The sequence below is a fragment of the Cornus florida genome, unplaced genomic scaffold (genome assembly GCF_030987335.1).
Source record: "Cornus florida cultivar Cherokee Brave unplaced genomic scaffold, ASM3098733v1 CherokeeBrave_3.0.0_Hap2_Chr07, whole genome shotgun sequence".
NCBI classification, from domain to species: Eukaryota; Viridiplantae; Streptophyta; class Magnoliopsida; order Cornales; family Cornaceae; genus Cornus; species Cornus florida.
In genome coordinates this window covers 58593315-58616638 of record NW_026775577.1, presented here as the reverse complement: position 1 = coordinate 58616638, position 23324 = coordinate 58593315, and the positions used below count along the sequence as shown (strand labels likewise).

Here is a 23324-nt window from a genome sequence, read left to right as displayed (position 1 = left end):
CGTCAGCCAATTTCCTTCTGTATTGTCACCCAAGCGCCCTAAATGTTAGGGTTTCGAAATTTGAACGAGATTCTTCACCAGGCCTCTCGACCACGCGCTCCTTACTTCATTATCACATACTATTTTTATTATTTTATTTTATGTCCGTAAATTACAATAACACCCTCTTATTAGAGACTTGTTATTTTGTTAAGGTCTGTCTCCACGGGTTGGCATGTCAAATGGTTCCAACCATGGTTCGGATGAAATCTAATTCATTATTTTAAGAGTAATAATATTTGAACCGATTTGTTGTATTGAATTACCTAATCAAGTATTTCTGATTTATTATTTATGCACAGTACATGTAAATGGAGGGTGATAATTCACTATAACAAATCGAATAAATAAAGAAGTAGGGTCTCCACTTATATGTATTGTACATAAATAACCAATCAAAAAAATTCGGTTAAGTAATTCTAAGGGTGTTCAAATAATCTGCTAATCCGTCAAACCGATCCGAACTAATCCAATCCGTATGGCTCGGTTCGGTTTTTTGATTTAATGGTTCGGTGATGGTTTTAAAAATTAGCAATCCGCAATGAGCGGTTCGGTTAACAGATTGAACCTTGAAAAAACCGATCCGATCCGTGAATTATATTATAATATATATATATATATATATATAATTATATGTATATTGTAATATATTATTTCTATTTATTTATTTTTTATTCATTATTTGCTTTTAAATTTTAGTCCTACATAAGCGTATCTAACCCTTGGTTTTCTACTCCCAGCCTCTAAATCTCTGCATGTATATCAACTCTCTCTTCGTCACTCATCTTCAGAAGAAACTATATTATATATTATTAATTTATTACCATAACATCTAAAAAATTCTTGCAAATCTCCATCACTCACTTTCTTACTATTTTTTTTTAGATTAAATGTGTTACAACACACTGTTTTGACAGATTTATTATTTGGCTGAGTCATAACTAAAATAGTAAAATATAATCATATATTGGGTTAGGCATAACTACAATATAATTATATTAAGTTATTTGAAAAAACTCAATCCGTTATTTTACAATTCGGTTTGGTTCGGATTAATAGTCTCTGCGGATCGGTTCGGTTTTAGATTTAGCCAATCCGTGAGGACCGGATTGGTTTGAATTTTATCTAAAACCGAACCAATTCGATCTATGATAATTCACTGTAACAAATTGGTGCAAATATCATTACTCTTATTTTAAAAACATTCGGTTAGTAATTTATTAATGGTCTCTCATAATAATATCATTACTCTTATTTTAGTTATATTTTTTTAAGTCAAATCTTCGTCCAACAAATTAGTGGTTTATTAATGGTCTCTCATAATAATATTAGTTAGTATAAGTCACCACTTTTCATGTGTAATAATGAATTAAATTTTTTTTATTTTTTTTCCCTGAACAGTAAAAGATAGATTCTTCTTTTGCGCATTCAGCCACGCGTGTGTATTACACGCTCGCTATCGAACGGTTAAATGTGCCCGTTATACAGTGCGACAGGAGTGCAAGGAAATTTTTCTCCTTTGTATGGTGTAAATAATGCAAATGCCATTTGAACATTAAAAAGATAGATTCTTCTCTTCTTTTGCCTTCAACTATTATACCTATTAGTTTTTTCCACCCTAAAACTCCTAACCAGTCTTAAAGCTTCTGCTTTGTAGGACCACTGGGCACCTCTTTTACCACCGTTGGACCTAATTTAAAAGGCTTACTTGAGAAGTAGGCCTTTTTGTAAAGAAAGATCTCAGACCAACTAAAAGAAGCTTTAGCAAAGCAGCCTTTGGGTTCCTCTTTTAACTTTGTTTGCTGGAAGACAAAGAAGGAATCCCATTTCTTGGAGGGAAGTTTCCTACAATTTCTTGGAATACCCCATTTCAAACTTTTTGGGCATAAATTGAATCACCCCAAAATGTGTACGTGTCTATATATCAACCAACATACCCATTTTATTGTGTGTTGGTCTCTCACCTGCCTTGTGCTCACATCTCTCCTTCATAATTTGTTCCCTCAAAAGATTTCTCGAGTAGTATTGCTGCTTTCCTTTCAAGAATTCAATATTCTTGATATCACAAAGCATATATATATATATATAAATATATATATTGAAGCCATTGCTATCATTTTCCAAGCTTGTTTCTTGGAACCATTTCCATAAAAAAGAATTTTCTTAAGAAACAAACAGAATGGGAGTTGGAGGAACTTTAGATTACATCTCTGGGTGGGTGAGCAATGGCCATAAGCACAAGAAGAAGAGGAAGCAATTTCAAAATGTGGAGCTCAAAGTGAGGATGGACTGTGAAGGCTGTGAGCTTAAAGTCAAGAAAGCCTTGTCTTCACTAAGTGGTATGCTGATTTCAAACTATTTATTTTCTTGGTGGTGGTTGTTTTACAAATGTAAATTCCTGAAAAATAATGTTGTTGTTGTTCTCAACAGGAGTTAAATCAGTGGAGATAAACAGGAAGCAACAGAAGGTGACTGTAATTGGGTTTGTTGATGCAAACAAGGTGTTGAAGAAGGCAAAGTCAACAGGGAAGAGGGCAGAGATGTGGCCCTATGTTCCTCACAACATTGTGTCTCAGCCTTACAATGCTCAATCTTATGACAAGAAGGCACCTCCTGGCTTTGTCAGGAAGGTTGACAATCCAACAAGTGGCACCCTCACCAGATTTGAGGACCCCTACATCACCATGTTCAGTGATGACAACCCCAATGCCTGCTCCATCATGTAGATATATGCATGATGGAAATAACTCTCTCCCCCTCCCTCCCTCCTGAGGGAGGCCTAAGCTCTCTCTCTCTCAGAGGGTATTTTTCATATTTTGCAAGTCCTTGTAAGTTCTGTTGTGAGTGATTCAGGTGGACACACAGCTTTAGAATGGTTTTAGCAGATTGATGAAAATAAAATGGTTGTTATGAGACACCAAGTATTAGCTTTACTTTAATTTAGTTTCCTAATGCATTATTGTGGTTTTACTTTTGCTTACCACAACAGAAAAAAGGTTATTATGTCTGTGATGCTTTGGGGATTGTACACAGCTGTAGCCTGTAAAAAGATGCAAATGCAAGCTGTCTGAGGCGAAATTTCTTTGTATACGCTAGGAATCTGAAATTCTTCACCAGCATTTACTAATACTATTACCCACATTATTAGATTTAAATCAAATCTATGAACACATTGTTTAGGTAGAGCTTGGCTATGCTCTCCAAGGAGCTTTTTCATCTGGGTTTTGGGAAATGTCTTCCTTGTCATTCTGACATTCAGGGGAAAAAAAAAATTTTTAAAATTTGTGAATTTGGTTCCATGAAAATTGGGGCAAATACAAGAGGGTACAATGGAGGTAATATATATATATATATATATATATATATATATTTTGGTGGGGTTGTCGGGGGGAAAAGATACTGGTAAAAGAAAAATATTTGAATGCATACTGGTAAAGCACATACTGTTGGGGCATCCATTTTCCATCCAAAATGGCGACAAATTGTTCCTCTATGGACGATGAGGGAGGTCCGAGGCAATGTCTACAAGTGGTTATATCAGAAAGTAGGGAGATTCAAAGTCTGCTTCATACAAGAACATTTAAGAGAGAATATGAGCATACTTCAATTATACAAAAAAATTTCCCTACCCTGTTTTGTTTTCCTTGGTAATCAAATACAGAAAACGATTTCATTTTTGTTTTCTTTAATTTTTCACTCACCAAACCTACAAACAAAACATAGGCTAAGATCAATATCAACAAAATTCATAAAGCAATTCATGAGCAGTGCATAAAGTTTAAGAAAGCACAAGTATAAACCAATAGTTATTGGAGAACACAACCATACCACAATTTGCTTCTTTACAGGGTATTTCACCAACTATGCAAACATGATTAGCAATGTGACATTCATTTAGAATACCCCTTCCAATTCATATAAAGCTTGGTGACCACATAGAGAATAAATGGTTCCTAATAAGTCCCCTAATCAAGTTGGTCTTTCAAATTTGATGACTACTGTACTATATCCTGCTATCACAGACATTAGTAATCGATGTGGTCTTTTTGAGATGGCAAATTTCAGAATGAACCTAGAAGATTCTCTAGCAGCTACCTCAAGCCTTGCCCCAAAAAAACATATGAATGGATGGAAAAATAAAAATGATGAGCCTCAAGGAGCTCCATAAAAGGAAATAAAATTAGACAAGAAAAAGAAGATCAAGGAACTTGCTACCAAATCAAATTTAAGTGGTATCCGAAAATTACATATACAAAAGGTACTGAATTTAAGTTGCATGCCGTGTAAAACACAGATCCTATACTAGTTTATTCAACCAGGATGGCCAATTACCTCTTCTGAATCCCAAGCAATCCCAGCTTAGCATGGAACATCTTGTCCTTATAAGTGGCGACTTGAATCAGAAATAAGATTCTGCCATCTTTTTCTACTCGAAGACATCTGCACCTTTTGCTCCAAATCGTTAGAACCAAACTATTTTCAGGTGAGTTCTAAATAAAAACAGAAAGCATATTGAGACAAGGTTACTAGTCCCACTAAGACATGTCTAGCATAAAACAGTCCTCGAGGATTTGAGTGATAATTTTTTTCTTTCCATGCCCTATAAAAATTTGGAACTAGCAACTGCTACCATTCTTGTTAAGTTCAACTAGACCGTAATCTGCAGCCAAAATATTTAATAAATCATCCAAACAATAAACAAATAACTATGAAATGTCCACAAGATGAGTGTGAATACGTCATTCAACATATATCAACAATCATATCCTCAATTGTGTGCTCCACAGTCCACACTGCAATTATATCTAGCTATTTAAGTGATCTGCTTTTGATCCTTAGAATCAAACCAAGGAGTTTGCACTATAGCCAATATGTGGCAAATGTATGGTGATGCAAGACATACCACAAGATGCACCCAACAAAGGGAACTGTAAATGTTCATTAAGCATCATGGTAATATATAATTGCCAGATGATCTAAATACATGGAGTATGGTCATTCCAATTTCTTACCACGTAAGAGGAAAGAGACCTTCTCATTGTTTCTGGAGCCCAAACTGATGTCTTCTGAGGTTTTGAAATTTCACTAACCCACCAAAGTTTCTCATGAAATGTCAAATGCTTAGGAATTGGTCATTTCATGAGTTCATTTTACTTCAGGGTTAAGCAACTCTTCCCAGCTTCTTAAACCAAAGAAAATTCTTCGTCAAAATCAAAGGGGAAATGATGACATTAGCGCGGGGGGGATGGCGGGGCGGCTGTTCTTAGGTTACTGGATTGTATTCGATGTCCCTTATAAGAATGTATCTACCTAACGCGCAATGGACAGATGGTGAGGTTTAGATCTTTATCCCAGAAGGGATGTGCACAAAAAGAAATGAGCTTATTGAACTTTGAGTAATCTGATTGACGCTTGGAGAGGTAGTACAGTGGGGGCACATATTCAGGATGCTTGGAGGGCTATGCCTTTGTGCGTGTGGTGGTGTATTTGGCCCGAGAGGAATAGGAGATATTTCGAAGGAAAGGAGATGCCTATTTCTATGCTTAAATTCTCTATTCTTTCCACTCTTTTTGTTGGGCCTCAGGGAGAAATTATAGATCTTTAGAGGAGATTGTTGATTTTTTGGCCTCTTTGAAGGCTTAGAGGCCCTTTTTGGCCTTGTGTTTTTCTCTTGGGCTTCGCTCCCCTTCTGAGCGCTTTTATACAATTTCACTTATCAAAAAAATAAAAAGTTTGAGTAATCAGATCCCTATTTGAGTTCTAAGTTCTAACAGACAAAGTGAAAAGTTATTTTTAGGAGGAAGTGTCAAAAAACTTACCTGAACAAATTGCCGCTGGCTTCTCACATGTTGTGTATTGCATGAGATAGAACTCCTTCATTTCCTATTTCCCGAGTAGATATTGATGAAGTTGATATCGTAGACAAGAGTTGCATTTGCAGGAATATTGCAGTCACCTCCGTAAAGAATATAATAGGTGTCAGTATTTTATTGCATAATAATTTATTGCATCATGTCTCTTTCTTCATGTTCATGAACCAAACAAACGCCAAACCTTTAACTTGTCATTCTAGCCAAAACATTCACTTCTCATGTTATGATCAGGACTATTCATCTAAGTTAGTTAGGACAACTGAATTTGATAAAATCCAACAAATGTTTTTGGTCTTGTGAGTGTCTATAAGAGTCGTTTGGTACCAATATCTAATCTAATGAAAATCAAAGAAAAAATGTGCAATTGGAATGTTCCCTCATATATTACTATGATATAATATTTACTAGGTCATGATATCATATATAAACATGTATCGACTCCATATATTTTTAACATTAGATTCCCTGAACCAGATTTTCGATTTCTTCTTGTCAAATCGAACCAATTACTAGTTTAACAGCACTAAAAAATAAATTGTTAACAGCACTAATTTTAGACACCAACGAGCCAGTGGCCTAGTGGTATCAGGCCCTTACTTCCCAAAGGAAGGTCAGGGGTTCAAGCCTCCATGGAGGCATGTGTGTGTGAGTATCAACTATGAAAAAAAAAAAAAAATTAGACTCATGGTTAATAATTCTAACCATGTCATTGTTGTTGTATCTTTATGAGATATTTCAGGTTCCGGATTTCAATCAACGTGAAGGTTCCATTTGTACTTTGGAAAACACGGGGGAAAGGGAAGGAAAATGATTAAAATGACTTCTTTTTATAGCAATTTTATTTTTTTTCCTTTCCTAATTCTTTTCAAGATACAAATGGAGCCTAGGAACCAAGAATTATAATTTTCAGTTTATTGCAACTCACCTGAAAAGCAACCAGCAGGTTCAGGCCCATATGCCAACTCTGGAGGAATTTGAAGCTTCCGTCTTCCACCTGTTTAAGAATGCTAAGTTAAATCTCCTGGGAGTAAAAGAAGTAACAATAAAACGAGCAACTACAGTAGCCTATTTAGTATATTCAGAACCCTACCGACTAGCATGGGTGGTACTCCTTCACCTCCTAAGATTCCTTGATCCAATCCCTTAATCACCTGGACACAAGGTTGAAAAATGATATTAGTAAGACTTACTGAAGGTAAATTACAGGACATCATCAATAACCTAATTTATATACGTGGAAGTCCTATGTCTTCACTATGGAGAGAAAAGGAAGGGCATAAAAGCTTCAAACGCAGAATGTTAGCACAAGAAAACGTCAACCAAGCTTGAAGTTTAAACATATGGTGTAGATTGAATACGATCCTAACTTCTAAGTTAGTCAGTGTATTCATTATTTCCCTTCACCAATTAGTCTAGGGTAAATTACACTCGCACCTCCTCAGGTTAGGCCTAATTACACACAGTGGTTGAAATAGGGTTAGGCCTAATTACACACAGCGGTCGAAATAGGCCTTCACTACAATGACCACCCACATCACCGTTAAGTGGTTACGGACATAAAAAATGTGAATGAAATGTTAATTGTACCCCTGAATTTTATAAGATTAAAAATAAAAATAAAAAATAAATAAATAAATAAAAAATATTACCTTGTAAATTACATTACTATACTACCCCTCTTTGTCTCTCTCTCTCTCTCCAAGTCCACAATAGCCATTCCTCTCTGTCCTCTTCTCTCTCTTTCTCTCTCTTTCTCCAACCATCCCCAACGCCAATACCAACCCATCAAAATCCCAAACTAACCCATCAACACCAACCCATCAATGGAGACCTTACTACCAGCTTTAGCTTCCACATGATGTGCGAAGAAATGCAGAAGTCAAACTCAACCCGCCATCTGCATCCTCAACTCGATCTCCATTGTTGATCCAACTCCATTCCCATTCATCCCATCAGTGATCGTGGGTCCCAAATTCTCCGCTGCCGCTGACAATGGGAAGGACTCGACGGAGAACATCGCCACCATATACTGAGTCCTTCGGGCATCATCCCCAACCCCGTTTTCGGCTTTTGTGTATTCTATTGGGAGCGCTCCCCTCTTGAGCACCTTTAATGAAATCTTACTAATAAAAATAATAATAAAATAAAATAAAAAACAAATCATTGTAGAAAAATGCCAGTTTCTTTCAAGTGTGCACTTATTATTTTTCACTGTATAAGGCCAAACTAACTAGTCGATTTTTCTTTATTTCTTTCCATTGGTACTAATTCCAATGTTTTATGAATGTGTTAATACTCTATTTTATCCTATCTTCTTTTACCACACATTTGATGAACAAGTCGTTTTTGAATTGCCAACATTATGCACCATAATGAAATATCTGCCTCATAGTTGTTTTATTAAACCTACCTTTCAACTTTATAGGTAGATGCCAGGGCACATTACTCCAGAGGCCACTTTGCTATGTTACCTAACATATAAGAAGAGCAGAAGTCGACAACAAAATCTTTCAACTTCACAGAAACATCCTTATGTTCAAGTGTCTAGACAAGCTACATGTATAATATCACTTGTTTTGGGGTTTAGTTAAACAATACACGTATAATCATGAGCAACAAGTTAAAAACTTCAGCAGTTACTGTCCACATGTATTTCCATCTAAGTTTATATGGAGTGATTGAGTGAATGCATTTCACATTATGTGAAACAGATAAATTATATGGGTGATGAAAGATTGAGAACGAATAACAAATTTATATGGAGTGAATGCATTTCATATTATGTGAAACAGATAAATTTTGTGGTGATGTCACATTGAGAATGAGAAACAAATTATGGTCCCTTCTATGTACAGAAAGCTGCTTTGATTATTAGTTATGATTAGTCAAATTTTGGATATGAACAGGTAATATCACTGTTGTAGTAATTGACAAGATGTAACAGAGATTGCGACAATAGTTCAGCAGTAAAAACTAATACTTACCTTGCCAACACCAATGCGCATGGTGAGAGGTCTAGCACGTTTGTAGCTGCTGTCAAAAACTATCCCATCAGCAAACCTTGCAGTGTAGTGAACCTGAAAAACAAAAAATAAAAAATAAAAATCATGAAATTGCAACTGGCAATATGTTTATTATTACATGATAATATCCTGAACTATATTATGGCAATATAAACTACTTAAAGACTTGAAATTTTAACTCAGGCCCAGATTACATGTCCATTGTAGGATTTATTAAAAACAGGAAGGAAAATTTAAAGCATGGCCAGCTACAATAAGGAAATAGTGGGTATATTGGTTCCCATCATCTTGCTCGAAGAATGTCTCCACTTCAAATAGGCTATTGAAGGTTGGTTTTGTTTGTGAGTCTCCGAGTTTTTGGACAAAACATATCTTAGCAGCTTGGAACAACATCAATCAGCAACAAAAGATGCAATAAATTTTACTCATCATTAAAAGATTCCGCACCTGACAAAACCAATCCACAACAAAAGAAGCAATCAATTCACTTATCTTTAGATTATACTCGACGTAACTTTTCCATGAGGCAATTCATTAAGCCACGGCTTGACTGATTTGTGCATTAAATTCTAAATACTGGATGCTATGCATTGTGCACTGGGAACTAACTGAAAGGGGGTGATCCAATGTCATTATTAGTAAAAAAATGCATGCCTCAATTAATAAAGATCAATGAGGCCTACTCCAATCATATACATGTTTATTTTGCTCAATCTTCTTCAATACAAGCATTACATTATGCATCAATTAATCATTAAGATGCGGCTTTGCATTTGCAATAAATAACAATCATGTTACTACATTTTTTACACCAAGGATTTGGCACACTTAGATTCTTTCTCAGACTTGTTTGTATCATTGATGGTGCAAATTGGTATCAAATAAAATTGGTTTTTGTTTCTATTTTTTCTCTTATAATTTTTGCTTTGGAGCCAAAAAAGTGAATAACCAGAAACAGCCTCTCCATACGGAGGTAAAACAACTTACATTTGACCCTCAGCTACCCCCTTTTTTAATCAAAGAAGTGAATAATAACCTCATAAATCACATAAATTCAGTAGTACAAAATTATTATTATTATTATTATTGATAAGTAAAAGCAAGATTGAGCAATCCAAATTGGTCCTTAACTGAGGATAATTCTACGAGAAGGGGAAGACTAAAAATAACATAAAAGGTCATGTTGGAAAGAGACTGTTGATACGGAATTCTTGTAAAGAATCTGGAATAATTGGAAAAGACTGTTGAGCTGAACCAGATCAAAAGTACATTTAGTACAAAATTAATGAAACATACTAAGGGTTTTTAGAGAACATCGTGAATAATATGTTTACTTCCTTAAATGAGCATTAGACAGTAAAAACTAATCTGACCCTTGTTGCCACAAGCCCAGTAGTGGCACGACCAACAACTATCAACAAACATCCTCATTAACAGGTATTCTGACTTCTTAAAATTCATTCTAAACAATTTCCACTAGTTGTTCTTCAAAGAAACACCAAGACAAGCTCCAAGAACAAATTCAATAAAATACAATAGGTGTGAGATTCTCTAGTCTTTTTATAGGTTTTAGATTTAGAAAGCCTAGTCCAAGTTAAATTGATAAATGTCAAATTTTTGGATTTAGAAGCTCTTAATGATATCTAACTTGTTAACTTGAATAGTCGATATTTTTGTCCAAAGCTTGATCAGTAGGTAAGTGTGCTCAATTGATTGTCAACTTGTCGCCACTAACCTGACCGGTTGGCCCTTCACTCAATTGGTTCCTGACCTCCTGTCTTGTTTAGGATTGATTGAATACACTAATAGGAATAGTCCAAAGTGTTCAAATCAGATAAAAAACGAATTTTATTTTTTGAACATATTAGATGCTTATTTGGGGTGATCAAACTTCCTAATCCATTAGGTTTACTAAGTCAAACTTACCATGCCTAATAGTGTGCAATTCAAGTTGACTAAGAGCATTGAATCCATTCGTTTTTGTGAAATTTTCAGTTTTGAATCTTCAGTTTTTAGTCACTTCATTTCAGGCAAATCAACATATGCTGAATGAACAAAGTGACTTTCGAATTAACTAATTACAGCCAATGTTTTTATTACAGAATTTGCCAAGACATAGACACTAAGTTCTAACAATTCTCAGGCAGAAGAACAAAAGAGGAAGAAGAAGGTAATTGAGTATTCAGGACTTGAAGGATATTGATGTGACAATGGTTTGTACCATGGATATATATTAAATGTGGCATCGAAAGTATGAATTGTATTGCATAGCATCTGAAATAATAGAGGAGGGTCAAGGGAAATTTCATTTACAAAAAGATTAAATCAATGGTTACATCGAATCCGGATATTTTATTATTTGTTATATACAAATAGGCCAGGCCTATTTCAGAAGAGGTCACTTAGGGCCTTATTGAATGTCCCCATGAATTTTAATGGTTCCATTCATTTCTTCATATAAGAAATGTCATATTCAATGGAGATATTATAGAAAATGGAAGACTATCATATCTCATGTTACACAAGCTTTTTCAGTTTTTATTGGAATGACAACAATTAGTATCATTAACATTATTTTTACATATAAGATTCCAATTTCCAAAATGGCTCCAGTCAAGATGATATATTTTTATAATGAAAAGACATTTGATAGTGGGGCAACTAAATTCAAGGGATGTCCAAACAGGCTCTTAGTGTATGTTGCTTAGTAATGGTATGGTCTTCACTGCATAGGCAAGAGAAAGATAATTATGCAAGAATACTTTAGGGACAGAAGATCTGAAGCCATGCTAGAGCAAGATTGAATATCTAGACAAATAACTTTGCCTAAATCAGTTTTTAGAAATTAGATAATAAGTGAATATTAACAAGAACACCTAGTAACAAATTCATTTATCTTGGGTCATGAAAAGGACGTCAGCAATAGAATTATCAAGAAAACCAATTACAACTTATCACATTATAGATTGGCATTGAACCAAACAATTGTATAATGGTTATGAATAAATTAACAAGGCATGTTGGGGAAGAGGTCTCTGAATGCTTGCAGTTTACTAACGACGTAATTTCTATTGAGTTGACTGAAGTAACGATAATTTTTATTTTAGAATTAAGAAGAGATAATTAAACTACAAAAGATTTTAATCTTAGTACATAGTGCATGACTCTTTATCTTAAACTAACCATCCATAAAGAGGGTGAGAGTGGAGAGAAATCTGTGGAATTGAAATACCATATAGTGCATGACTCTTTATCTTAAACTAATCATCCATAAGAGGGGAAGACTGGAGAGAAATTTTCCAATAAATCATATAGACAATGAAGGATGAATGGAGGGAACTAAAGCTGCTTCTAGAGTACTATGCGACCAAAACATACGTATCAATCTCAAGAAAAAATTATATAACATGGTTATGAGGCAATCCATGCTTCGTGATGTACAACATTCCAATCAATTTATAATCACATCTCCACAATTGTTCTAATGGAAGCAACATAATGAGAAATGTATAGATGTGTGAGAAATCAAAGGCAGCATCAGCCAACATCAAGCTGAAAAAGAGAAACCTAACATGACTTGAACCTGTGTAACAAAAAATCCATAACTAAAATTCAAACCAATTTAGATTTGGGATACAGACACTGAAGATGCAAGAAACTCCTTCTATTCTTTCTCTCTCTAGAATTCTTACACCTCAACCCGGAAAGATCCCTCTCCTCTTCATTCCAACTCCTATTTATAGACACTTACAAGATATTTACAAGATATTTACAAGATATTTACTAATTGCTGGACCTGGGCCTATTCCTCTGTAAGCCCTGGTCACCCTTGATGGGCTTACTCCCGCTCGGCCCATATGGCAGTGTCTTTCTATGGGCTGACCCAGCTGTTCGGACTGAAGGTTGTGTTTTGCGAGTCGGACCTGGCCCATGTCATCCGGGGCCTCCTCAACTGCCCCCATAATTGCCCCTTATTTAATAAGGGGTAATTATTGATGGCGTCTCATCATGACGCTGACGGCTCGAGATAACCACGTGGGGAGCGAACGGTCAGATCCAGAATCAATGTTCCGGGGCTCGAGGGATTTCTTGCCTTCCCGACGCTTCGGCCCTCGGGCCCCCTTGCCTTTATAATGCTCTAGAATTCCACTTCACTTCCCTTTACCGTCTCCATCATCAGTCAAATCTCCCTCTTTCTAGAACTGTGCTAAGCCTTTTCCGGTGAAATCCTTCGAGAGTCATTCTCCCAGCGATCTTGCAGTCCTCCGAGGTTAGTTTCGTTCTTTTTACTTTCGGCAGGCTTCCATTTTCCCTCTTTTAGATTCTTCTAGTACTTCCACCATGGTTGTAGATCTGGGTGTTCTTCGTATGAGACTTAGACTTCCTGACAACATCGAAGTTAGGGTTTGCCCCCAAGACGTTAATATTACGACCGGCGCCGGCCTCCTGCCCGGCGAAGTCTTATTCACGAACCTTCAACTGAATGTTGTTAGGTTCCCTCTGCACCCTTTCTTTAGTTATGTCTTCAATAGATTGGGGATATCCCCTCTGCAGGTCAACCCCAACTTCTTTAGGATCATATCTGTTATGCTCTTATTGATGCGTGACAGAAATCTGGACCTTGACCTCATAGACCTCCTTCTGTGCTATAAGGTCAGTAAGATCCGTACTAACGAGCCCTTCTACCACCTCTACCCGTTCGAGAAGATGTCCATATGCACTGACACAATAAAATCTGAAAAGGGTTGGAGGGATAGCATAGTGGGCATTAGTGGGGCTTGGTCTTCGCCTGCTGCAGAGGATTACCCAATCCCGAGCGCCTTTGGTGTCTGCTCTGTCTCTTCCTATAAAAAATTCAAATCCCATAAACATGACTGCCCCTGTGAAACATGCGTTCCTCGTTTTTGCACTTACTTATGCCGCTCCTTGGGAATACCTTGTGATGATTTGAGCTATAGTGTTTGCAGGGATAGGAGTAACTACTTGAAGAGATACGTTCTGAACGATATTCCTTCCTGCTCAGATCTCCTCACTTCAGACAACCTCTTTGCGCTCTCATCACTCGGCTACAATATGAGCAGACTGCAGATTCCCTCTTTTGGCAGGAGGAAAAATACTCCCCCAGCCACTCCTGCTGCTGGGGCGACCTCCTCTCCAGCGTCGGCTTCTTCTTCAGCCACCATATCTGACACTGTCCCGAGCGCAGTGGCCACTAACCCTGTTGCCAGCGCCCCTGCTGCCAACCAGAACGCGCCCTCCCCAGCTACCATAGCTCCTGCTGCTGCGGGGGGCGGTCGGGACAAAGAGCGAGGCAAAAGGCCTCATCCTGACAGTGAAATCGATCCTGAGGAGGAGCCTCTTATTAGAAGGACCCGAGTCTCTGGGCCGGGTACTCTCTTGCACCGAGCGATCAGAGCTCCTTCTCCCTCTGGGCCTCCTGCAGCTGGTGGCTCTGCTTCTGCTTCAGGCCCCCCTTCTATCCCCAGCTTACCGCCATGGGCCCCTCGGTACACCCGAACGGATGGGACGTTCGTGAAACCGAACGAGACCATGCTGAAGGATGGCCAGACCGCTATGGCCTACTACAGGAGCATGTGGACTCCGAAGGACATTGAGGCGGCAAAGGGCCTTTCCCAGAAGGACGTGTTCAGTCGCTTCCCCCAATCTGCTATGGAGGTGACTTTTATTTTCTAACTCATGAATTCTCTTATATTACTTGGTCTTGCCTTCGCCCGTTCTGACTATTGGTTTAACCGTTCTTATTGTGCGCCTATGCAGACATTGTTCGGGATGATGGCCATGCAGAAGCAGGTGGAGATGGGGAACGCCAGGGCCCGAAAGTATTCTGACAGCCTGGAGGTGGCTAATAAAGAAAACGACCTCCTTGCCATGAAGAATACCGAGGTGCTGGTTCGGCTTGACAAAGCCGAGCAAGAGAGAGATGTCCTGAAAAAGGAGAATGATTCCCTTCAGGATGAGAAGGACGCCCTCCAGCTTGAGAAGAGCGTCTGGCAGACTGAGCAGGAATCACTCAGAGAAGAGAAGGCAGAACTCCAACGCCTTCTAGCTGATGAACAGTCTGCTCGGATGGCTTTTGAAAAAAGAGCTCTGGACGAGCGTACCGCTCTGATCGACGCTATCAGCAGAGTGGGTGGTGGGATGCTGGCCCTTCACGCTCGGTTCTCCAGGGTCGGTGCTCTTCGGTATGCTCAAGGATTCCGGGAAGGTTTCGCCGACCGGGTTCCGGATGAGGGACAGACCAGCTCCACTCCGGATGAGGTAGACAAGGATCTGGGGATCGAACCTCTGGGGGTCTATGTCGACCCAGAACCTACCGAAGCGGAACGTATATTTGATGAGTGCCAGGACATCGCATCCTCAAGGATCATCACAGCTCCTCCTGCCGCTCTGCCACTGACCGCTCCCCAATCGTCAACCGTGGCTCCCTCTGTAGCCACTGCTGACGCTGAACCCCAGCCGAACGACTCAGTTATTCACCTGGATTCCCCACCTCATGAAGGTGAGGCGGCTGATGGGGCCGAGGAGGCGAGTCGGCAAGACCAAGATGCTGTTGGTACTGAGGCGTCTAGCTAGGGCTCCTTCGAATTCTTCTAGTTCATATCTTCTTGTAATGATGGACATCTCTCTTTTGTAAACTAAATGTTCAATATTAATGAAATGGCCGAACTCTTTTTCTCTATGTGTTGTGCTCTGTTCAACTTATCTTCAGTATATACATATCTTTTCTCTCTTTTTCTTTTTATATTAGCTTCGCTGTGTGTTTGTACGGCAAGTGCCTGGCGCTCGGCTAGAATGCCACTTGCCACTTGGCTTTAAATTTTTAGCAAGTGTCTGGCGTTCGGCTTATAGTGCCAGCTGCCACTTGTCTTGCTCAAGTGCCTGGCGCTCGGCTAGAATGCCACTTGCCACTTGGCTTTAAATTTTTAGCAAGTGTCTGGCGTTCGGCTTATAGTGCCAGCTGCCACTTATCTTGCTTAAGTGCCTGGCGCTCGGCTAGAATGCCACTTGCCACTTGGCTTTAAATTTTTAGCAAGTGTCTGGCGTTCGGCTTATTGTGTCAGCTGCCACTTGTCTTGCTCAAGTGCCTGGCGCTCGGCTAGAATGCCACTTGCCACTTGGCTTTAAATTTTTAGCAAGTGTCTGGCGTTCGGCTTATTGTGCCAGCTGCCACTTGTCTTGCTCAAGTGCCTGGCGCTCGGCTAGAATGCCACTTGCCACTTGGCTTTAAATTTTTAGCAAGTGTCTGGCGTTCGGCTTATAGTGCCAGCTGCCACTTATCTTGCTTAAGTGCCTGGCGCTCGGCTAGAATGCCACTTGCCACTTGGCTTTGAATTTTTATAGTAGACCATTGGAAAAGAAAATTCTTTTTTTTTTTTTTGTAAATTCCAGTAACTTGCTCATTCATACGTATTTGATTGACAACAATTAACATCCAATTAAAGCCAGAACTTAGCTTCTATTGGTAGTACCTCTTCAGAGACGTGGCGTTCCAGGGCTTGCTGACCAACTTTCCCGCCATGGTTTCCAACGTATATGCCCCTTTGCCAATGACTTCTGCAATTCTGTATGGGCCTTCCCAGGGTGGCATCATTTTTTTGACCATCCCCACCTTTCTTTTCAGAACCAGATCGCCCGGGGCAAAATCCCTGTGTTTTACTCTCTTATTGTGACTATTCGCCAGCACTTGCTGATACGATGCTAGCCTTATAGCCGCTGCGTCCCTCCTTTCGTCTATCATATCGAGGTTCAGTCTTAACATCTTGTCGTTCTGATCTCGACTCCATGCTAAGCTTCTGATAGTGGGGACTAAATGCTCAACCGGTATAACTGCTTCGGTACCATACGCCATTGCGAACGGGCTCTCCCCAGTCGGCCGCCTTGGGGTGGTTCTGTAAGCCCATAGAACGTTCGGGAGTTCATCCAACCACTTCCCCTTATGATCTTCCAGCTTCTTCTTAATGCAGGCGAAAATGGTTCTGTTTGTGATTTCTGCTTGTCCGTTAGCCTGAGGATGACTTACTGCAGCCAGCTTCTGGTTGATTCCATACTCCTCCAGCAGCTTTCTTACTTGCCTGCTGTCGAGGTTTGTGCCATTGTCCATGACTATTGTTCTGGGAACACCGAAGCGGCAGATAATGTTGTTCCAGATAAATCGTCTCACCTGAGTCTGAGTCACGCTAGGATACGGTTCTGCCTCCACCCATTTAGTGAAATAATCCGTGGCCAGTAACACATACTTGTTCTGAGCTCTTGCAGTTGGCAGAGGACCGACCACATCCATCCCCCATTGCGCGAAAGGCCACGGCGAGGCCATTACGTGCAATTCCTCAGGTGGTTGGTGGATCATTGGTCCATATCGTTGGCACTTATCGCACCTTCGAGAGAACTCCTCCGTATCTCTTGACATGTTTGGCCAGAAATACCCTTGTGTCATTGCTTTATGCGCTAACGATCTTCCCCCAGAATGATTGCCACACACTCCCTCATGAATAGCTCGCAGTACCTGCTACGACTCCGCGGGGGTGACACATTTCAAGTACGGGCCAGAATAGGACCTTCTGTACAGCTGGTTCCGCACGATGGCGTACTTGGCAGCATTCTTTTTGAGTTTCCTAGCTTCATCCCTTTGCATAGGCAAAACGCCATCTCGAATATAGGTAATGATTGGGTCAATCCAACTCGGTTCATACGGTATGACGTTGACTTGCCAAGGGTCCGAGTCCATCGGTTCTTCGAAAATGGACGGCTGGGTCACTATTCCCACTGGAATCACCCTCGCCAATGTTTCACCGCAACTCGAAGCACTGCATGCTAAACGGTCTGCATCTGCATTCTGTTCCCTCGGCAACTGTATGAATTCAATCTTTGCAAAGTCCTTGGCTCTACGCAGAACGGTAGAACGATATGCCCCCATCATGTCATCCTTGGCTGCGTACTCACCATTTACCTGCCGAATAATCAGCTGCGAGTCACTATACACTGTCAAACTTTTGATCTGTAGCTCTCTGGCCAACTTTAATCCATTTAGCAACGCCTCGTATTCCGCTTCATTATTGGTGGCTCGGAACTCAAGTCTGAGTGCTTGGCTCAAGGAAGTACCCTCTGGGGTTTGCAGTTTGATCCCAATCCCAGCCCCCATCTGGTTAGAGGAGCCATCCACAAAAAGTTTCCAAGAGCCGCTTCTAAGGTCCTCTTCCGTATCTTCGGCATCACATTCTAGTAGGAAATCGGCCACCGCTTGCCCTTTAATAGCTGTTCTCGGCTCGTACGTTATGTCAAATGAACTCAACTCTATGGCCCACTTTGTCATTCTGCCCGAGAGCTCTGGCTTGTGCATGAGCGTTCTGATTGGGAAAGTTGTTAGAACAGCTATGGGGTGGGATTCAAAATAATGCCTTAACTTTCTTTTTGCATGTACAAGTGCAAGTACCACCCGTTCGGCCTTTGAGTATCTTTTTTCTGCCTCCATCAGTGTTTTGCTTACATAAAATACCGGGTATTGCACCCCTTCCTTGCAACGAATCAGAACGGCACTCGTCGCGACACCAGATACTCTAAGATATAGAAATAACTTTTCTTCCGGTTCTGGGGCTGACAGGACTGGAGGATTCTGCATATATTGCTTTAAATGAGTCAATGCCTGTCGTTGCTCATCCCCCCAGACCTGCCTTCCATGGCTTCGAATCGTGTCAAAGAATGGTTTGCAGTGGTCTGACAACTTTGAAACAAATCGACTTAACGCAGCTATTCGTCCTGTTAGGGCTTGCACCTCTCTGATCGTCTTTGGCTCGGCATTCTTAATCAAAGCCTCTGCTTGAGCGGGGCTAACTTCGATGCCCCTGCGGTTGACCACGTGTCCCAGAAACTGCCCGGAACTCACACCGAACGAGCACTTGGTCGGATTGAGCCTCATTCCATATCGCCTTAGTACATCGAATACATCTTGCAGATGCTTCAGATGATCATCCTTTTTCCTACTCTTTACCACCATATCATCAATATAGGCTTCGACAATCTTACCCATTTGATTCTTAAAAACTTTGCTAACAAGTCGTTGATAAGTTGCTCCCGCATTCTTTAGCCCGAAAGGCATAACTTTGTAGCAGTATGTACCTCGCTCGGTGACAAAAGAACTTTTTTCTTCATCTGCGGGGTCCATAGGAATCTGATTATAACCTGAATATGCGTCCAGAAAGGTCAAACGCTCATACCCAGTGGTGGCATCCACCATTTGATCAATCTTAGGCAGCGGGAAGCTGTCCTTCGGGCAGGCTTTGTTCAAATTGGTGAAATCAATGCATACTCGCCATTTCCCATTTTTCTTCTGCACTACAACGACGTTGGACAACCACTCAGGGTAGTGCACCTCTCTGATAAATCCCGCATCAAGCAGCCTATCGACTTCTTCCGCTATGATCTGATTACGTTCTGGAGCAAATCTTCGCTGCTTCTGTTTCACTGGTTTGAAACTGGGATTTACATTCAGGGAATGACAGGATACGGAAGGACTAATTCCAGGCATGTCTAGGTGACTCCATGCGAATACGTCGACATTGTGGGACAAAAAATCCACTAGCTCTTGCCGCTCTTCTCTGGTCAGTCTTATACCTACTCTGGCAGTTCGTTCTGGCCTGGACTGATCGATCTGCACATCCAGAAGGGGCTCCTCGGTCAAGTCGACTGACTCCTCCACCCTATTCTGTTCGGGCGGAGGTTTCTGTAATTGCTATCTGGGGCTTGTCGAACGGACGGGCGCCTTTCCTTTCCCAGCATGCTTTAGTGTGACGGAATAACACTCTTTGGCTGCGACCTGATCCCCCCGAATGTCTATTACTCTATCCCCATCGGGCCCGAGGCACCTCATGACCTGATGCAGAGTTGAGGGTACACCCCGGACTCTGTGAATCCATCCTCTTCCCATCAGGAGATTATACGAGGGGTGAATTTCCACAACCACAAAAGTTTCCATAAGAGCTCGTTCTGCAGCTTGAACTTCTACTTCCACCATCCCGACGGGTTCCACCCTCTTCCCATCGAACCCTAATAAGGGATTTCCGGTGGGCTTGAGCCTCTCTGGTTTAATGTCGAGCCTGTCAAATGTGTCCCTCGGCATAACATTCGCACTGCTCCCAGGATCGATCAGAACTCTGCGCACCAAGCAATCCGCCACTGTCAAACTGACTACCAACGGGTCGTCATGAGGCAGTTGAACACGCTGCAGGTCTGTCCAGTCGAACTTTATCTGCATTGACGGGCTCTGCTGGTGTAGAGTGGACACATTGCCGACCCTTTTCTTCATCTGCGCCTGCCGCAGGCGCACCCGTAGCAGCTCATCTGACTCTTCACTAGGCTCGGGTCGACCATGGATAACATTGATTATACGAACTGGTTGCGAATTGTGGGAGCTTTGTTTATAACTCCTTTTTATTTGTTCCACTGGTCGATTCTGCTCCATCGCCGAGCCTTGAACATAACTCGCGAACTCCCCTTTAGCTATCAACATCTCCACTTGCCTCCTCAAGTTCTTGCATTCGTTAGTCTGATGTCCGAAATCAGAATGAAAAGCACAATGTTTAGTTTGATCCCTCTGCTCGAGGGGTTGTCTAATTGGCAGTGGTGGATGAAACTTGTCCTTGTTCTCCTGATACAGCCTTGCCAGAGTGACCTTCAGCGGAGTAATCAACTCTTCCTCCCTGGACCTTTTTTCGGCCTTCCAAGTGGTCTGACGTTGTGGCTGAGCCTGCTTCTGCCTGATCTTTGCCTTGGACTTCTCCTCGGTCGACACAAGCGACGTTGTCCGAGCATTAGCTGCCTCCTCTTCTTCGAGGCGCACAAAGCCATCGGCTCTCTCATTGAGTTCATCCATGGTAGCCGGCGTGTTCACTACCAGACTGGTGTGAAAGGGAGTTCCGCGTGTCATGGCTAACTTGAAGGCTTGAACTGCCGTAGAAGGGTGGCATTCGATCACCATACTCTTAGTGAGATTAAACCTGGTAAGAAAGGCCTGGAGACGTTCATCCTTGTGCTGCCGCATCGTGAAGAGGCTCGAGATGTCCTTCGGCGGGCGTTTGTTCCCATAGTACTGACTTATGAACCGATCGCACAGGTCTCTGAAACTGCCAATGGAGCTCCTAGGCAAGTTTTTGAACCAGCTGAGCGCCGGTCCGGCCAGGCTTGTAGGGAAACATTTGCACATTAAAGAGTCGTTTTCCGTATTCAGGGCCATTTTCAACTGGATATGATACACATGATCGATCGGATCGGTCGTTCCGTCAAACAGAATAAAGACTGGCATAGCAAACTTCCTTGGATGCGGCGCATTCAAGATCTCGTCGGTGAATGGTGAATCCACCGTCCGAGCCGCGGATCGGAGAGCTTCATTCTCTCTCTGGAGTCCAGCGGTAGCTCTGTGAGTTACGGTTCTGCCCTCCGAACCGTGATGAGTGACAGTAACCATGGAGGGCCGGTAAGACGGATCGAACGACCGTTCCTCTATGAACTCTCTTTGCCAAGGCGACGCTACTCGACGGCGATCAACCTCCATCACTTCCTCTCGGTCAAACCTTTCCCGCTGCGGATCAACGTGAGTCGATCCTTCGTGATCTTCAACTCGACGAACATTTGGCGGCAAATTGTCCATCATCCTTTCGTCACGGTGGTGAGCTGACTGATTGTTCTCGTCCTGATCGCCTTGATGCGCGATATTAGATGGAACACCTCCTTCTCCGACCGGAAGTGGATGCGAAACCGCAGGTATTTGCCGATGCTGCAGTCCAGCTTTCAATTCTGCATTTTCTTTTCTGAGAGCTTCAATCAAGTTCATCAACTCTTCAAGCTTTGTTTGCTGGACAGCCTCCATCGGATTGGAGCTTTCACCTATCATTATTCCCGAACGGAGTAAAGGCATTAATCTCAAGTTCGCGAGTAGATCTGAGCTTCGTGAGTAAGAATTTTTAGATCTGGCTTCTAATTCTCCGAATTATGCTCACTGTTTACAAGATCTGAATTGTCTAAACTCTAAATCCGTCAGATCCTGCCACAATCGAGCAACTCGTGGTTGCGTAGATCTGAAGTCACTCCTGCCAAAGCTTCAAGAATCGTAATTCCTCCAGAGTAGGTCACAATCGCTCAGATCTGGATTCAAATCCGCAAGATCGAGTCTCGATCAACCGAATTGGTTTGAATCCATTCGATACTCCTCATTGATCAACCAAACTTTCATGCGTTTCCCACAGACGGCGCCAATTGAAGATGCAAGAAACTCCTTCTATTCTTTCTCTCTCTAGAATTCTTACACCTCAACCCGGAAAGATCCCTCTCCTCTTCATTCCAACTCCTATTTATAGACACTTACAAGATATTTACAAGATATTTACAAGATATTTACTAATTGCTGGACCTGGGCCTATTCCTCTGTAAGCCCTGGTCACCCTTGATGGGCTTACTCCCGCTCGGCCCATATGGCAGTGTCTTTCTATGGGCTGACCCAGCTGTTCGGACTGAAGGTTGTGTTTTGCGAGTCGGACCTGGCCCATGTCATCCGGGGCCTCCTCAGACACAGTGTTAATGGGGATCAATACAACATAGTAAAGGGCAGTAAGGTTGACTATTTGGTGATACATTATTCATATACATAGATATAAATATAAAGAAATTAATAAAACCATGAAAAAATTGAATGGATAATGAAGCCATCATGTTTGTTAAAATGCCTAAACAAGCAACAACAAAAAAGAATCTCACATACTAATGCAAACCAACTTCCAATTCGTTCACACTGCATAAATACGTTGTCATATGTATAACAATAATACTTATACATACATACATATATATATATATATATATATATATATATATATAGTGGTTGTAATACTGACATTGATGAGCTCACCAAGAGGAGCCTCCTCACCAAACCCAACAGCGACGTCGCAGTAACCAAGACCCGAACGGGCGAAATTGAGCTCGCAGGAAGGCTCTGCTACGGTGGCGTAGTACTCGATTCTGGTGGCGGAGGCGTCAAAGGGCGAGGAAGCCACCACTGAAGCAGCCAGAAGCCCAACACCCAGATCGAAAATCTTCCTCCTACTACTACTACTGGAAGGAATCGAGTTCCGAGAGGAGCAGAGAGAGCGAGAAAAACAAGAGTTAGAGTTAGCTTTGAAGGTGATTTGGGGTTTGGGATTGAAGGTTTGAAGTGTGTGGAGCTTTGGTGTCACAATGGATGGTGTAGAGACCGCCATTATCTGTTTATCTCTCTATGTAACTCTCGCTCTCTATATCTACAGCTTGTGGGAGATGAAATCGCGCCAGTATTCATTCCCTTCGAAGAAAAAGGTCCCACCAATTTCTTCCACAAATGCTAATA

General features: G+C 41.3%; 2 protein-coding genes across 5 annotated transcripts; one reads left to right on the top strand and one right to left on the bottom strand.

Moving 5' to 3' along the window:
• Positions 1-1960: 1960 nt before the first annotated feature.
• Positions 1961-3170, top strand: LOC132267238 (heavy metal-associated isoprenylated plant protein 23-like). Its single transcript, XM_059768338.1, has 2 exons — positions 1961-2378; positions 2470-3170. Exons 1-2 carry the CDS (start codon positions 2219-2221, stop codon positions 2763-2765), a joined length of 456 nt encoding a protein of 151 aa, XP_059624321.1. The 5' UTR covers positions 1961-2218; the 3' UTR covers positions 2766-3170.
• A 420-nt stretch (positions 3171-3590) lies between these two features.
• On the bottom strand, positions 3591-23321 carry LOC132267237 (photosynthetic NDH subunit of lumenal location 4, chloroplastic). Of its 4 annotated transcripts, XM_059768336.1 has the most exons (7): positions 22837-23320; positions 8897-8989; positions 7003-7063; positions 6838-6906; positions 5859-5995; positions 4372-4485; positions 3591-3745 (listed from the first exon to the last, which is right to left on the bottom strand). In XM_059768336.1, the coding sequence occupies exons 1-5, from the start codon at positions 23197-23199 to the stop codon at positions 5916-5918; spliced, it is 666 nt and encodes a 221-aa protein (XP_059624319.1). In that variant the 5' UTR covers positions 23200-23320; the 3' UTR covers positions 3591-3745; positions 4372-4485; positions 5859-5915. The 4 variants fall into 4 exon arrangements, with proteins under 4 accessions (XP_059624319.1, XP_059624318.1, XP_059624317.1 ...); XM_059768335.1 differs by lacking the exon at positions 3591-3745 and having other exon boundaries at positions 4220-4485; XM_059768334.1 differs by lacking the exon at positions 3591-3745 and having other exon boundaries at positions 4220-4479; positions 22837-23319.
• Positions 23322-23324: the final 3 nt, after the last annotated feature.